The sequence below is a fragment of the Mastigoproctus giganteus genome, chromosome 6 (assembly GCF_048544385.1).
Source record: "Mastigoproctus giganteus isolate SK-2022 chromosome 6, ASM4854438v1, whole genome shotgun sequence".
In the NCBI taxonomy this organism is placed as follows: Eukaryota; Metazoa; Arthropoda; class Arachnida; order Uropygi; family Thelyphonidae; genus Mastigoproctus; species Mastigoproctus giganteus.
Window position 1 is genome coordinate 152,635,214 of NC_143580.1, and position 17,230 is coordinate 152,652,443.

The 17,230-nt window shown below is 39.3% G+C and overlaps 1 protein-coding gene across 5 annotated transcripts in view; it reads left to right on the top strand.

The window, feature by feature from the left end:
- LOC150084661 (regulator of G protein signaling 7-like) overlaps positions 1–17,230 on the top strand; it is a 759,190-nt gene that overhangs the window by 400,208 nt on the left and 341,752 nt on the right. For all 5 annotated transcript variants that reach the window (XR_016547071.1, XM_090375401.1, XM_090375402.1 and 2 more), the window contains one exon: positions 8,134–8,223. Coding sequence is in view for 4 of the 5 variants with exons in the window: in XM_090375401.1 (XP_090231527.1) it covers positions 8,134–8,223 (90 nt within the window). In the remaining variant the exon portion in view is untranslated. The remainder of the gene's footprint in view (positions 1–8,133; positions 8,224–17,230) is intronic.

Consider the following 17,230-nt stretch of genomic DNA (forward strand, 5'->3'; position numbering starts at 1 on the left):
TAACTTTTGTCTTATACAATGAGATAATCACCTCCTTATCCCTACTAGCAAAGTTCCTGTATATATGTATCATTGACTGATATATGTCCTGGCATTCTGTCTGCACTGCTCGGAGAACTGCATATCTGACTGCACTGGGGCAGTTGAAAATGAAAAAGACCCCCCCCCCAGGTCTTCTTCATTTTCCACTACCATGAATGTGGTAAGACAAGCTGGGATTACAGCTACCCATATGCAGCACCATGCACTTGTCAATATTAAACTTCAGCTGCTATTTCTCAGAATATCAACCTAATTTTAATATTTCTTGTTACATCACTTACTCTGATCACTGTCATTAACCATCTTGCCAACTTTTGTATCATTCGCAGATTTAGACATTAAGCTTGATATATCTTTATAGCTATCATTAATAAATAAAGAAAACAATAGTGAGCCCAGCACTTGAAACCTAGGGGATTCCATTAATAATGTTAGTCCACAAAGAGCATTGCCCATTAATAATCACTGTCTTCTTCCACTTAATCATCCCTTTATCCAGAGTAGCAACATGACCTTAAAGTCACATTGCTCCAATTTGTACAGAAGTCTTATGTGCAACTGTATCAAAAGGTTTCCTGAAATCCAAGGATGTGATATTAAAATTATTTTTGATATCACATCCTATTCCACTTTCGTTTCCTTCATCACAAACTTATTTATTAGATTTTGGTGAACTTGGCATTCCCCTACTTCAAGAACTTTTGCATGAATGTAGAAGCAGAATACCTAAATCAAGGTATTCTGCTTCTACATTCATGCACAATGATTCAACCCCTACCGTCTACTATTAATATAAACCAAATAATTTTCTGCTTCTTTTCTTAGCATTCTTTACCAGAGACTTCTCGTAATCAATCTTAGCTTGCCTAATTCCTGTGTGACTTGATTAGAGACTACCGTATTTCCCCATCTATAAGCCGCACCTTAATTTTGGGGCCCGAAATTTGAAAAAAAAAAATGTATTACATAAAGTTATTGAACTCAAGTTTTATTCATCATAAAATTCATACAACTCATCACTGTCAAAACTCCCATCCATTAGCTTGTCCTCATCTGTGTCTGATGACGAATCACTGTCTTCATATATTGCCTCGTCCTCAGTTCCATCTATGGCATTTGAAATGCCACACTTCTTAAATGACTTGACAACGATCTCAATCTTGATATTATCCCAAGATCTTTTCACCCAGGTACAAACTTCTCCTATAGTTGGTTTCTTCACTCTCCCAGCTGGTGTCAAATTGTCCCCAGAAGACTTCATCCATTTGTTCCATTCATCTCTCATGTCAGCTTTGAAGGGTTTATTAATGCTGACATCAAGTGGTTGGAGCTGGGATGTCAAGGTATGATGGCAAGTTTTGTTTTTTGCTCTGCAGCAATCTTCTTTGTATTTTTTGTTATGTATGCCCTGAACTGATCAAGCACCAATAGGGCAGGTTTGCGTAAGAGCTCACCTGGTCTCCTGCTCCAAACTTTCTCAAACCAGATCTTCATCCCATCCTGATCCATCCAATCCTTGTCATGAATGTGGAATCCTTGAGGAATGTCTTCTTTTGGCATTGTTTTGCGTTTGAAAATCAGCATAGGAGGCAGCTTAGTCGGCACAACAAGCTAGAACAACTGTATAATGGCCCTTTTCATGTCCACTTGTCTTCACAGTTATAGTTTTCATCCCCTTCTTATCAACAGTTCTGTTACTTGGGACATCAAATTGAAGGGGGACTTTGTCCATATTTGCAATCTGTCCCAACTCAAACTGATGTGTCTTCCGACATTGAATGACAAAACGATGAAATTCAAGGACCTTCTGCTCATAGCTTTCAGGCATCTTTTGGGCAAGTCTGGTGTGTGTACGCATGCTTAGTCCATTCCGTTTCATGAACCTGAAGCACCAATTGTGTCCTCCTTTGAAATCAGTAACTTCTTTTTCATCAGCAATTCTTCTTGCCTCATGCTGAACCATCTTTGTGGACACAGGAATTCCAATTGCCCTTTGCTCCTCAATCCATATCTTCAATTCCCTATCTATATCAGGCCATTTTGCTGACTTGCTTCTAATGGCCTTCTTCTGCCGTGGCATTTTCAGTAGGGTTTCTTCTTCCAGTAGCCAGTCTCGGATTGTTTTCTCAGTTGGAGGAGGACCAAACTTACATTCAGCAGCACGATTTCCATTCACTTTTGCAAACTGGATAACTTTTAACTTGAATTCAGCACTGTACAAAAATCTTTTCTGAGCCATTTCTGGGCAGAATGTCGCAAAACATAACCTAATATACCAGTAACAAGTGTGAAACTATGAGCGCAAAGACAACAAGCGCGAAAAAGCTGGAAATGCAAGTAAAAAAATCTACAACCACTGTATAAGACGCACCCAGTTTTTAGACCCCAAATTTTTCAAAAAAAGGTATGTCGTATGCATGGGGAAATACAGTAGTTTATATCTACCATACACTTCTGTATCACCTGATGATTTATATGTATCACATACATTTACCTTCTCTGCCACAAGTTTCATCAGTAGTTCATCCGAAATCCATTTAACATGGAACATTATTTCTTTGTTGCTATGAAAAGCCTAGTAGATTATATGATTACTTATTATTATTAATAGTAATAGTGGCAAACGATGCAAGAAAGCAAACTTATATAGCATCAACCAAAAAAAAAAAAAAAAACACTACACCTTTCACCCATCCATACCCTCCAAGAATTTGTCTAGTTCTTCCTTGAATTTATTCAAACCATCTACTAGTAGTGGCATATGATGCAAGAACGCAAGCTTATAAAGCATCAGCAAAAAATAAACCAAAAAAAAAAATCTGCCACATCACATGTTCACCCGTCCAATAATTTAACTAGTTCTGCCTTCAATTTATATAAACTGCCCATTTCCACAACAGTGAATGTTTGTTCCAACAGTCAACGACCTGCTGGCTGAAGGACACCTCCACACATCTTCCCTGCAACATCCTTCCACAATTTGAATTAATGTCCCTTATATATGTAGTTTGAATGAGAGGGAGAATGCTATCATTATTGAGCTTGCTCAATCCATTCAAAGCCTTAAACACCTTAATCAGATCACCTTATAGGTGCCTAGTTTCCAGATGCTGCAATTTGTATAACTGAAGCATGTCTTGGTGAAACTACCATTTCATTTCCTTTGCCAATCTGTTTGCTCTTCTCTCCACCCATTTCATAGATCTACATTGTTCCTAAAATATGACTTCCAGACCTGTATACAGTATTGAAGATGTGACCTAAGCATTGTACAGGGTATCCCATAATGAATTGCACTTTTGAAAAAATCATAATGAAAAAAAAAAAAAAAAAAAAATATATATATATATATATATATGCATTTTAAAAAACAATTTATTTATGAAAGATATTCTACACTTAATGGAAAATTATTTTCTAAAAATCAGATCTTTGATTCTAGGAGTTTCTTTTGAGTGGTGCTTTTCTAAGTTTAGTAATACATACTGGAAAAATTTATAAACGATCAAATAAAAATGAAAATAACCTTACAAAAACCTTAAAAGTCACGAACTGCATGCTTTGAAGTAATATTTTTTATGGTCTGAAACAGCAACTAAGAAATATTGTTCAAGGTTTAGGCCTAAATGGTTGTCAGATGAATTAATGAGACATGTGGCAGAGAAGAAAAATGTATGGGATACATACAAATTAATGGGTGACATGGAAGCCTATGATAGATATAAGTTGGTCTGTAACCAAGTCACAAAGGAGATTAGGCAGGCAAAGGCAGACTAAGAAAAATCCTTGGCAAAGGATGCAAAGAAAAACAGAAAAGAGTTCTTTACATATTTGAACTCGAGAAGGAAAGGGATGAATCAGATTGGTCCACTGGATATTGATGGTTCAACAGTTGAGGATCCTGCTCAGGTGGCTAACAATCTAAACGAGTATTTTGCATCTACATTCACGCATGAGGAGTTATTCAGGAAGGAGAATGATGTAGGTAAAGTAAACATTGGCAGTGAGCTGGATGATTTTGCAATAACTGAGAGGAAAGTGGAGGAGAGATTGTTAAGGATAAACATAAAAAAGGCACCTGGGGTGGATGGGATCTATCCAGTTATATTAAAGGAGGCAGCAAAGGAAGTATGCAAACCCCTAGCCATAATTATGAGAGCTTCTTTGGACTCAGGGGAGGTACCCATAGACTGGAGATGTGCAAATGTAACCCCAATTCACAAAGGAGGATCAAAGGCTGACACAAGTAATTATAGACCTGTTAGTTTAACTTCTGTTCCAGGTAAATTAATGGAGGCACTGGTTAAAGAAGCACTGCAGGATCATCTAGACAAGAATTCAGTTATAGCTCAGACGCAGCATGGTTTTGTTAAGGGCAGGTCTTGCCTGACCAATTTGATTGGACTATGATGTAGTCACAAAAGAACTGGATGCAGGGAATAACTTTGATATTATATATTTGGATCTTAGAAAGGCTTTTGATACTGTTGCACATGGAAGACTGCTGCACAAATTGGAGCAGTGTGGCATTGGAGGCAAATTGCTGCTATGGATAAGGGGTTGGTTGAGTGGCAGAAGACAGAGAGTGGTAATCAATGGACATTGCTCAACGTGGACTAATGTTATTAGTGAGTTCCTCAAGGTTCAGTGTTGGGTCCGTTGTTGTTTTCGGTGTTTATGAATGATATTGATGATGGGATATCAAGTTTAATGTCCAAGTTTGCAGATGATACAAAGGTTGGCAGGGTCGTTAAGGACACTACTGACGCTATGCTGCTGCAACAGGATCTGGAAAGGTTGAACAGATGGGCTGAGAGGTGGCAAATGAAGTTTAACATTGACAAATGTAAAGTACTACATGTGGGAAACAGTAACCCCAGAGCAACGTATCAACTCTGCGGTACTACACTGACAGTGGTGGAGAATGAAAAGGACCTGGGGGTAATTGTGCAGGCAAATATGAAGTTCTCTGAGCAGTGCAGATGAGATGCAAGAGTAGCTCATGGTGTCTTGTCAATGATATACAGGAATTTTTCTAGCAGGGATAAGGAGGTGATTATTCCCTTGTATAAGGCAATGGTTAGGCCACATCTTGAGTACTGTATACAGGTCTGGAGGCCTCATTTCAAGAAGGATGTAGAACTGCTGGAACAGGTACAGAGAAGGGCAACAAGATTAGTGAATGGAACAAAGGGTTGCTCTTACGAAGAAAGGCTTAAGTTTTGCAAATTACAGAGTCTGGAGACTAGGCACCGGCGAGGTGATCTGATAGAGGTGTATAAGGCTTTGAATGGTTTGAGCATGCTCAATGCCAATGGGATTCTTCATCTTGCTCAGAATAATCACCTCAGAGGGCATAAATTCAAATTGAGGAAGGACGGATGTCGGATAGATGTGCGGAAATTTGCCTTTGGCCAGTGGGTGGTTGGTTAGTGGAACCGACTTCCATCACTTGTTGTTGAAGTTGATAGCCTAAACAAATTTAAAGCTCAACTGGACAGGTATTTCGAACGAACAGAGGGGCGAAATGGGAGTGGGGTTTTTTTTTTTTTTTGGCTGATGCTGAATAAGCTTGCTTTCTTGCATCATATGCCTCTACTAATGCTAATGCTAATGCTAAGCACAATTTCTATAGCACAGAATCTAACATGGGGATTTCCCAACAAAATAAAATATGGGGAGTTCACAATAATTTTCTTTTTTTTTTAACATAATGACTAGCGACAAGTGAGTGAACAGCGGGGATTCACAAAAAAGAATGGAAATGTTGAAATATTACAACCAATATAATAGTAGGGTTCCCCTGCACAAAAGCTCAAAAACACTGCTCGCAGTGTTATGCGAGGTTTGTCACGATTTTCTAGCTGTGTTAGAGCAAAACTGTGTTATATAAGTACCGTGTTGTGCAGAGATTGCCACAATTTATCAATACTGTTAGAGCAAAACCATGTTGTAGAAGTAATGTGTTATACAGGGGTTTCCTGCACTTCAAATTTATTTAATATGCTCCTAGCATTAGTTTACATATATGCACCTGTTTTTACCCTTAGTTACCCTAATGTGTCCATGTTTTTACTTTTTCTGTGATGACCCACAGCAAGGCTTGAAATCCCTTACACCTTGCTTTCCAGGTTGCTGCATGTTCCAATAGAAGCAGTGTAAGAATCACTTTCAGCTCTGCCTGTGGCTATGGTTAATCTATTAGTTTGGGTGTCCCCCTTCCCCCAACTATTAGTTTGGGTGTCCCACTTCCCCCAACTATCAGTTTTCCAACCCTCCTTCTTACGTTTCAGTGATAATGTGTGTCTGATATCCCTGCAATATCTGTGCTTGATGACTTAACCAGTTCATCAAATTTTGTTTAGTATACTCCTAGCATACCTGCAAGAAATACGTGCACCTGTTTTTGCTCATTGTAACCCTTTCATAGCCCCTGTATTTGCTCATTGTAACCCTTTCATAGCCCCTGTATTTGGTTGCCCTATGAGGACTCTCATAGGGCAACCAAAGGCTTTGTAATCCCCAAATATTGCTTTCCAGGCTGCTGCATGTTCCAGTTGTGAATCAGTGTAAGAAAAACTTTCACCTCTGCTTGTGGCTGCTCTTAACATATTAGTCTGTGTATTCTTCCAGGGCTCACGTCTGGTGAGTATGGGCTTGGTACACCGAGGGTCCCGAGCTGGATATCATCATTCTTCTCTTTCTTGGTGATTCCCTTCTATTTCTGACTCTCTCTCTCTCTCTCTCTCTCTCTCTCTCTCTCTCACTCATGGGGTAACTTAATTTTTTTTTTTTTTTGGCTGGTGCAGCAAAAGCCTCAGGCTTCCTTGCACCATAAGGCTAATTATATAATAATAATAAAGCCAGCAGTTTTCAACCCACCTAACACTGCCTCAGTAGTATCAGGAAATACTCTTACACTCCTGCCATTTAAGCATATCCATCCCAGTAAAAGCATTCTCTATTGTTTAAAAAGCATTGATCATGGTGAGAAAAATGAGCAGAGATTCTACCCCATGACCCTTTTAGTCTCTCCATGGCTGAAATAATTGACAAGGCTCATCATATGTCCAGTCCTATCATGTCTGGGCAGGATTGCAGAAGGCATTCAATTTCAGTCCTGATTTGGGACTTTTTTTTTTTTTTTTTTTTTCAGTATTGTCCTGTACGTATTGAGTAAATCCTCAGATATACTCTTAATATCATTGATGCCAATGTGTACAACAATATCTCCTTTTGTGCCCTTAAAAGATGATAGGTATGTAGATAGATATATATACATCATCAGCCTTTACCCTAGTCAGAACTATCTTGGTCCTTTTCACTTATCCTTTTTGGAAAGCATATTTTCTACTCCCTGACAGTTGCGCCACTGATAACAGCCACCTCTTGCGAGACCAGTGCACTCTGCCATGGAGGATCTTGTTGTGGCTTGTGTTTCATGAATATGGTCTCCAGCATTGTGCCAGATGGCTGAGTGCTTTAAGGGCCACCTTTTTAATTTCTTCAAGGGCATCAACTTTGTTCTTCAGGTTCTCATATAAGCCCATCGCTATGCTGACTTGTTGCCTAAGATTCTCACACTCTCTACAATGAAAACACACAAAGACATTCCCTTTGGCCATATCATGTTCCACTGCAGGGAACTCAGAAAAAAGGCCATAGTTATAACAACAAATATATTTATGATTTGCAAGAGAACCACTGTTGATGGTTCTCTCCTGAGCCAAACTATTCCTATCCCTTTCAGACTTTTGCTTAGCTGCTCTTGTCTATTGCATACATTTCAGCATGCTTCATCTGTTATCTGATGTAATACATCTCTGAATAAATCTGATTATTCTGTATAAATTATGAAATAGGTGCATTTATAAAATCGATATACATACTCTCATTACTAGATAAAAGATAAAATATCTGCTGTTTTGTTTTTTTTTTTTCATTTTTATTTTATTTATTTGTTTTTTTTAATTTTTCCCCATTTTTTATATCTTTTGTATTTCAGTTTTGTCATTATTATTTATATATATTTTTTTTCATTTCAATTAATGGCATAATTACATGCATTTGTATATATTTTTTATTTTTCAGCACTTGCAGTGCTCTGTTCCTGGAGGCAGAATTAGTCCTAGTGTATCAGAAGCAGACTTGAGTAATCCTGCTGAACTGCTAAAAGCAGAGGTATGCTTATTCTGTGTTTTCATCATTTATTTTTTAAAAGAGATAGACTGTTAATATTTTAATCCATTATTAGACATGTGGGGAGTAAGTATTAATGTTAGTGTTAGGATTGGGAACATGAAGCAAAGGAAGCAAGGCCTATATGGCTCCACAGCACTAGCAAAAAAAAAAAAAAAAAAAAACTTTCCTAATTCCTTCATTACATTCAAATCCTCTTTAAATTTATTCAAACTGCTCACCTGTACATTAGATGGAAGTTTATTCCAACAATTTATTATTCTGCCTTAGTGTAAATATCCACACATCTACTCTGTAACCATCCGTTTCCAATTTAAATTTACCTCCTCTTATGTGTTCCCTCTGAAGAATGATAAAAATGTAAAAAAAAAAAAAAAATTTTGAATAGCATTTAGTTTATTTAACCATTTTAAAAGCCTTGTACACTTCAATTAGGTAGGCACCACATGTTCACACACATGCACATGCCTAGTTTATAGCAACTAGGCATGTGTATGTGTGTGAACTGAACATAAACTTTCTTGGTAATAAGATCCTTTTATACCCTCAACTTGTTACTTTTCTCTGAACCATATCCAACAGATCTATGTCCTTCCTAAAATGCGGTTTCCACACCTAATGTGCAGTATTCCAGATATGTATAATACTGTATACAGGTTTGGATAATTTGGAAACCATTGTCTTATACAACAGAAATATTAGCTCTTTGTTGCTTCTGGCAAAATATCTCTATGCTTTACAGAACCCAATGTGCTGCTCTAGCTTTTTTTTTTTTTTTGGCTGCTCAGAGAATTGCATTTCAGGCTGTACAGTTACCCTGAGATCTTTTTTATACTCCACTACTTTTAGGTTTGATATACACGGATAGTATGTACTTCTGGGATTAATGCTACCCAAATGCAGTACTTTGTATTTATCTCTGTTAAACCTCAACTGCCATTTTTTTTCCAGCCTATCTGTTGAAATTATACATGCATCCTAAAGTAGCATACCCCAGTTGCTGACATTGACCACTATATCATTTTCAACAATTGTTATTATAAAAAAGCCATGAATTAGGGTTGAATATGAAAGTGTCTGCAATTCTGCCCAGACACGATAGGAGGTAGTATATGATGAGAACCTTGTCGATCAGTTCAGCCCTGGAAAGATTGTGCAAGGCTCAAGGGGTAGAATTATTTTCAACCTGGTCTGTACTTGTTAACAGGAGAGACTGCTTCTACACAGATGAGATACACTTAAATAGAAAAAGTGCAAGAATATTTGCTGATGCTATTGAGGCAGTGTTAGGTGGGTCAGAAAACTGCTAGCTTGGGGGGGATACAAGGACTAATAGATTAACAGTAGCCACTGGCACAGGTGAAAGTGATTCTTGCACTGCTTCTATTGGAATGAGCAGCAGCCTGGAAAACAAGATTCAGGGTATTTTAGAGACTTCTGGGAATCATTGCGGTACAAGTAAACACATGGGTTGTGTTAGGGTAGCTAAGAATAGGAACAGGTGCATGTATACTTGTGTATACACCAATGCTAGGAGTTTGGTAAATAAATTTGATGAATTTGAGGTGTTGGTCAAAACATCAAAGGCACATATTGTTGGGATATCAGAGACACGGTGTCACACAGATATAGGAAATGCAGAACTGGAATTTGAAGAGTACAATGTGTACAGAAAGAATAGACAGGATAAGAAGGGAGGAGAGGTTATGCTATTGGTTAAGAAACACATAAAATCCAAGGAAGTGCAGCCAGTCGACTTCGCTGGACAGTGCAGTGTAGAGTCAGTTTGGTGTGACATAAGCACTGGGAGATCAAAATCGAGAGTAGGAGTGTGTTATAGGCCTAATGACTCTGATGAGTATAATAAAAAATTGTAGAGTTGGCCAGTAAATCACAGAGTCTTATAATGGGGGATTTTAATTTCCCAGATATTGACTGGAATTTGTGGGTTAGTCACTCACACATTAGCAAGGCTTTTGTGGATTTATTGTATGATTGTTTTCTACATCAGCATGTTCGAGAGGCAACTAGAGGGAGTAATACTCTTGATTTGATTATCAGTAGTGATCCTTCATGCACTAAGAATCTACAGATAAAGGAACCACTAGGTCGAAGTGATCACAGCATGCTGAAATGGGATTTACTCAAAGAGGTAACCACCATCAGGTGTAAATGGAAGGGTTTTTGTTTTTGGAAAGGCGACTACGGTGGTCTGAGACAGTATTCAAATTCTATACGGTGGGACCAACTGATGATGTTACCAACAGCAAATTCAAAATGGGAAGCATTCAAAGAATTAATCTTGGAAGTTACTAGGCTTTACATACCAACTAAGAAATATTGTTCAAGGTTTAGGCCTAAATGGATGTCAGATGAACTAATGAGACATGTGGCAGAGAAGAAAAATGCATGGGATACATATAAATTAATGGATGACATGGAAGCCTATGATAGATATAAGCTGGTCTGTAACCATGTCACAAAGGAGATTAGTCAGGCAAAGGCAGATTATGAGAAATCTTTGGCAAAGGATGCAAAGAAAAACAGCAAAGAGTTCTTTACTTATGTAAACTCTAGAAGAAAAGGGTTGAATCAGATTGGTCCACTGGATACCGATGGTTCAACTGTTGATGATCCTGCTCAGGTAGCTAACAAACAAAATGAGTATTTTTCACATACATTCACATATGAGGAGTTATTCAGGGAGGGGAATGCCAGAGGTGAACTAAACTCTGGCAGTGAGCTAGATGGTTTTGTAATAACAGAGAGTAAAGAGCAGGAGAAATTGTTGAAGATAAACATAAAAATGTCACCCAGGGTGGATGGGATCTATCCAGTTATATTAAAGGAGGCAGCAAAGGAAGTAAGCTAACCCTTAGCCATAGTTATGTGAGCTTCCTTCGACACAGGGGATGTACCCGTGGACTCCAGATGTGCAAATGGGACCCCAATTCACAAAGGAGGATCAAAGGGTGACACAAGTAATTGTAGACCTGCTAGTTTAACTTCTGTTCCAGGGAAATTAATGGAAGCACTGGTTAAAGATGCACTGCAGTTATAGCTCAGACACAGCATGGTTTTCTTAAGGGGAAGTCTTGCCTGACCAATTTAATTGCATACTATCATGTGGTCACAAAGGAACTGGATGCAGGGAATAACTTTGATATCATATATTTGGATCCTAGAAAGGCTTTTGATACTGCTGCACATGGAAGACTGCTGCACAAATTGGAGCAGTGTGGCATTGGAGGCAAATTGCTGCTATGGATAAAGGGGTGGTTGAGGCAGAGAAGACAGAGTGTGGTAATCAATGGATACTGCTCTTCATGGACTAATGTTATAAGTGGAGTCCCTCAGAGTTCAGTGTTGGGTCCATTGTTGTTTTCTATATTTATAAATGATATTGATGATGGTATATGAGGCAAAATGTCCAAGTTTGCTGATGATGCGAAGGTTGGCAGGGTTGTTAAGGACACTAATGACAGTACACTGCTGCAACAGGATTTAGAAAAGTTGAGCAGATGGGCTGAGAGGTGGCAAATGAAGTTTAACATTGACAAATATAAAATATTACATATGGGAAGCAGTAACCCCAGAGTAACGTATCAACTCTGTGGTTCATTCTCTACTGACGGTGGTAGAGAATGAAAAGGACCTGGGGGTAATTGTGCAGTCAGATATGAAGTTTCCTGAGCAGTGCAGATAGTCTTCAAGAGTAGCTCAAAGCATCTTGTCACTGATATACAGGAATTTTTCTTGTAGGGATAAGGAGGTGATTATCCCCTTGTATAAGGCAATGGTCAGGCCACATCTTGAGTACTGTATACAGGTCTGGAGGCCTCATTTTAAGAAGGATGTAGAGCTGTTGGAACGAGTACAGAGAAGGGTAAGAGTGATTAGTGAATCGAATGAAGGGTTGTGCTTATGAAGAAAGGCTTAAGTTTTGCAAATTACAGTGTCTGGAGACTAGGCACCTGTGAGGTGATCTGATAAAGCATTGAATGGTTAGAGCATGCTGAATGCTAATGGGATTTTTAATATTGCTCAGAATAATCACCTGAGAGGGCTTAAATTCAAATTGAGGAAAGACAGTTGTAGGATAGATGTGTGGAAGTTTGCCTTTAGCCAGTGGGTAGTTGATTGGTGGAACAGACTTCCATCTTTTGTTGTGGAAGTTGATAGCCTAAATAAATTTAAGGCTGAGCTGGACAGGTATTTGGAATGAACTGAGGGGTGAAATGGGAGCGTATTTTTTTTTTTTTTTTGCTGATGCTGAATAAGCTTGCTTTCTTGCATCGTATACTTCTACTAATGCTAATGCCCATTTTGCAACATCAGCAACCTTATCCATCACTGGAAATACCTACATCAGTATCATTAATAAATATTAAAAACAGCCAGGCACCAACACCGAACACTGTAGTATCCTACTCGTCACATTAATCCATGAAGAGTGGTTGTCATTTATCTCCTAGCACATAACTATTGATTTAATCATAGCAGTAAGTTTTCCCCCTAATGCAATATTGCTCTAATTTATACAATGTTTGTATATGTGTTCTAGTATTAGCATTAGTACAGGCACACAAGAAAGCAAGCTTATGCAGCATCAGCCAGAAAAAAAAAAAAAAAAAGCTCTGATTTCACCTCTCCATTCGTTCCAAATACCTATCCAGCTCAGCCTTAAATTTATTTAAGCTATCAATTTTCACAACAAAAGATGGAAGTCTGTTCCAGCAATCAACTACCCGCTGGCTGAAGGCAAACTTCCACATATCTCTCCTACAACGGTCTTTCCTCAATTTGAATTTATGCCCTCTCAGGTGATTATTCTGAGCAAGAGGAAGAATCCCATCAGCATTGACCATGCTCAAACCATTCAAGGCTTTATACACCTCAATCAGATCACCTCACAGACGTCTAGTCTCCAAACACTGTTATCTGCAAAACTTAAGCCTTTCTTCGTAAGAGCAACCCTTTGTTCCATTGTTGTTGCCCTTCTCTGTACTCGTTTCAACAGCTCTACATCCTTCTTAAAATGAGGCCTTGAGACCTGTATACAGTACTCAAGGTGTGACCTGACCGTCGCATTATACAAGAGGGTAATCACCTCCTTATCCCTGCTAGAAAAATTCCTGTATATTGTTGACAAGACACCATGAGCTACTCTTGCAGACCATCTGCCCTGCTCAGAAAACTTCATATCTGCCTGCACAATTACCCCCCAGGTCCTTTTCATTCTCTATCACTCTCAGTGTAGTACCACAGATTTGATACATTATTCTGGGGTTACTGCTTCCCATATGTAGTACTTTACATTTGCCAATGTTAAACTTCATTTGCCACCTCTCAGCCCACAGACGTGGGCTGAGAGGTGGCAAATGAAGTTTAACATCATAGCCCATCTGCTCAACTTTTCTAGATCCTGTTGCAGCAGCATAATGTCATTAGTGTCATTAACAACTCTGCCAATCTTCGTATCTTCTGCAAACTTGGACATTAAGCCTGATATACCATCAACAATACCATATATAAATACAGTAAACAACAAAGGACCCAACACAGCACCCTGAGGGACTCTACAAATAACATTAGTGTACGAGAGCAGTGTCCATTGATTACCACTCTCTGTCTTCTCCCACTCAACCATCCCTTTATCCGTAGCAGCAATTTGCCTCCAATGCCGCACTACTCCAATTTGTGCAGCAGTCTTCCATGTGTAACAGTATCAAAAGCCTTTCTAAGATCCAAATATATGATATCAAAGTTATTCCCTGCATCCAGTTGTTTTGTGACCACATCATAGTATCCAATCAAATTTGCCAGACAAGACTTCCCCTTAGCAAACCCATGCTGTGTCCGAGCTATAACTGAAGTCTTGTCTAGATGATCCTGCAGTGCTTCTTTAACCAGTGCCTCCATTAATTTCCCTGGAACAGAAGTTAAACTAACAGGTTTATAATTACTTGTGTCGCCCTTTGATCTGCCTTTGTAAATTTGGGTCACATTTGCACATCTCCAGTCCACGGGTACCTCCCCTGATTCCAAGGAAGCTCTCATAATTATGGCTAAGGGTTTGGTTACTTCCTTTGCTGCCTCCTTTAATATAACTGGATAGATCCCATCCACCCGTGGTGCTTTTTTATGTTTATCTTCAACAATTTCTCCTCCACTTTCCTCTCAGTTATTAGCATTAGCATTAGCATTAGTAGAGGCATTTGATGCAAGAAAGCAAGCTTATGCAGCATCAGCCAAAAAAAAAAAAAAAAAACCACTTCCACTTCACCCCTCTGTTCGTTCAAAATACCTGTCCAGCTGAGCCTTAAACTTATTTAGGCTATCAACCTCCACCAACCAACCACCCACTGGCTAAAGGCAAATTTCCGCACGTCTATCCTACATCTGTCTTTCCTCAATTTGAATTTATGCCCTCTCAGGTGATTTTTCTGAGCTAGAGGAAGAATCCCATCAGCATTGAGCATGCTTAAATCATTCAAGGCTTTGTACACCTCTATCAGATCACCTCGCTGGTGCCTAGTCTCCAGACACTGTAATTTGCAAAACTTAAGCCTTTCTTCGTAAGAGCACCCCTTTGTTCCATTCACTAATCTTGTTGCCCTTCTCTGTACTCGTTCCAGTAGCTCTACATCCTTCTTGAAATGAGGCCTCCAGACCTGTATACAGTACTCTAGGTGTGGCCTGACCATCGCCTTATACAATGGAATAATCACCTCCTTATCCCTGCTGGAAAAATTCCTGTATATCATTGACAATACTCCATGAGCTACTCTTGCAGCCCGTCTGCCCTGCTCAGAGAACTTCATATCTGCCTGCACAACCACCCCCAAGTCCCTTTCATTCTCTACCACTGTCAGTGTAGTACCACAGAGTTGATACGTTGCTCTGGGGTTGCTGTTTCCCATGTGTAGTACTTTACATTTGTCAATGTTAAACTTCATTTGCCACCTCTCAGCCCATCTGCTCAACCTTTCCAGATCCTGTTGCAGCAGCATAGTGTCAGTAGTGTCCTTGACAACCCTGCCAACCTTTGTATCGTCTGCAAACTTGGACATTAAGCCCGATATACCATCATCAATATCATTTATAAATACAGAAAACAATAATGGACCCAACACTGAGCCCTGAGGGACTCCACTAATAACATCAGTCCACGATGAGCAGTGTCCGTTGATTACCACTCTCTGTCTTCTCCCCCTCAACCACCCCTTTATCCATAGCAGCAATTTGCCTCCAATGTCACACTGCTCCAATTTGTGTAGCAGTCTTCCATGTGCAACAGTATCAGAAGCCTTTCTAAGATCCAAGTATATAATATCAAAGTTATTCCCTGCATCCAGTTCTTTTGTGACTGCATCATAGTATCCAATCAAGTTGGTCAGGCAAGACTTCCCCTTAACAAAACCATGCTGTGTCTGAGCTATAACTGAAGTCTTGTCTAAATGATCCTGCAGTGCTTCTTTAACCAGTGCCTCCATTAATTTTCCTGGAACAGAAGTTAAGCTCACAGGTCTATAATTACTTGTGTCAGCCTTTGATCCTCCTTTGTGAATTGGGGTCACATTTGCACATTTCCAGTCTATGGGTACCTCCCCTGAGTCCAAGGAAGCTCTCATAATTATGGCTAAGGGTTTGCTTACTTCCTTTGCTGCCTCCTTTAATATAACTGGATAGATCCCATCCACCCCGGGTGCCTTTCTTGTGTTTATCTTCAACAGTTTCTCCTCCACTTTACTCCCAGTTATTTCAAGATTCTGTAGCTTACTGCTAGAGTTGAATACACCTCTGGCATTCCCCTCGCTGAATAACTCCTCATGTGTGAATGTCGATGCAAAATATTCATTTAGTTTGTTAGCTACCTGAGCAGGATCATCAACACTTGACCCATCAATATCAAGTGGACCAATCTGATTCATCCCCTTCCTTCTAGAGTTTACATAAGTAAAGAACTCTTTGCTGTTTTTCTTTGCATCCCTTGCCAAGGATTTCTCATAATCTGCCTTCGCCTGCCTAACCTCCTTTGTAACTTGGTTGCATATCAACTTGTATCTATCATAGGCTTCTGTGTCATGTGTTAATTTGTATGTATCCCATGCATTTTTCTTCTCTGCCATATGCCTCATTAGTTCATCTGACATCCATTTTGGCCTAAACCTTGAACAATATTTCTTAGTTGGTATGTAAAGCCTAGTAGCTTCCAAGATAAGTTCTTTGAATGCTTCCCATTTTGAATTTGCTGTTGGTAACATCATCAGTTGATCCCACTGTATAGAATTTAAATGCTGTCTCAGTCCATCGTAGTTGCCTTTACGGAAGCAATAACCCTTCCCTTTACCCCTAATGGTAGTTACCTCTTTGAGTAAATCCCACTTCAGCACACTGTGATCACTGCCACCTAGTGGTTCATTTATCTGCAGATTCTTAATGCATGAAGAATCACTGCTGATAATCAAATCAAGAGTATTACTCCCTCTAGTTGCCTCCCGAACATGCTGATGTAGAAAACAATCATCCAATAAATCCCCAAAAGCCCTGCTAGTGTGTGAGTAACCAGCCCCCAAATTCCAGTCAATATCTGGGAAATTAAAATCTCCCATTATAAGACACTCTGATTTACTGGCCCACTCTATTTCCCTGTACAGTTCCTTATTATACTCATCAGAGTCATTAGGCCTATAGCATACTCCTACTCTCAATTTCGATCTCCCAATGTTTATGTCACACCAAACTGACTCCACACTGCACTGTCCAGCGATGTCGACTGGCTTCACTTCCTTGGTTTTTATGTGTTTCTTAACTAATAGCATAACCCCTCCCCCCTTCCTATCCTGTCTATCCTTTCTGTAGATGTTGTACTCCCCAAATTGCAGTTCTGCATCCCTTATTTCTGTGTGACACCACGTCTCTGATATCCCAACAATATCTGCCTTCGATGTTTTGAGCAATACCTCAAATTCATCAAATTTATTTA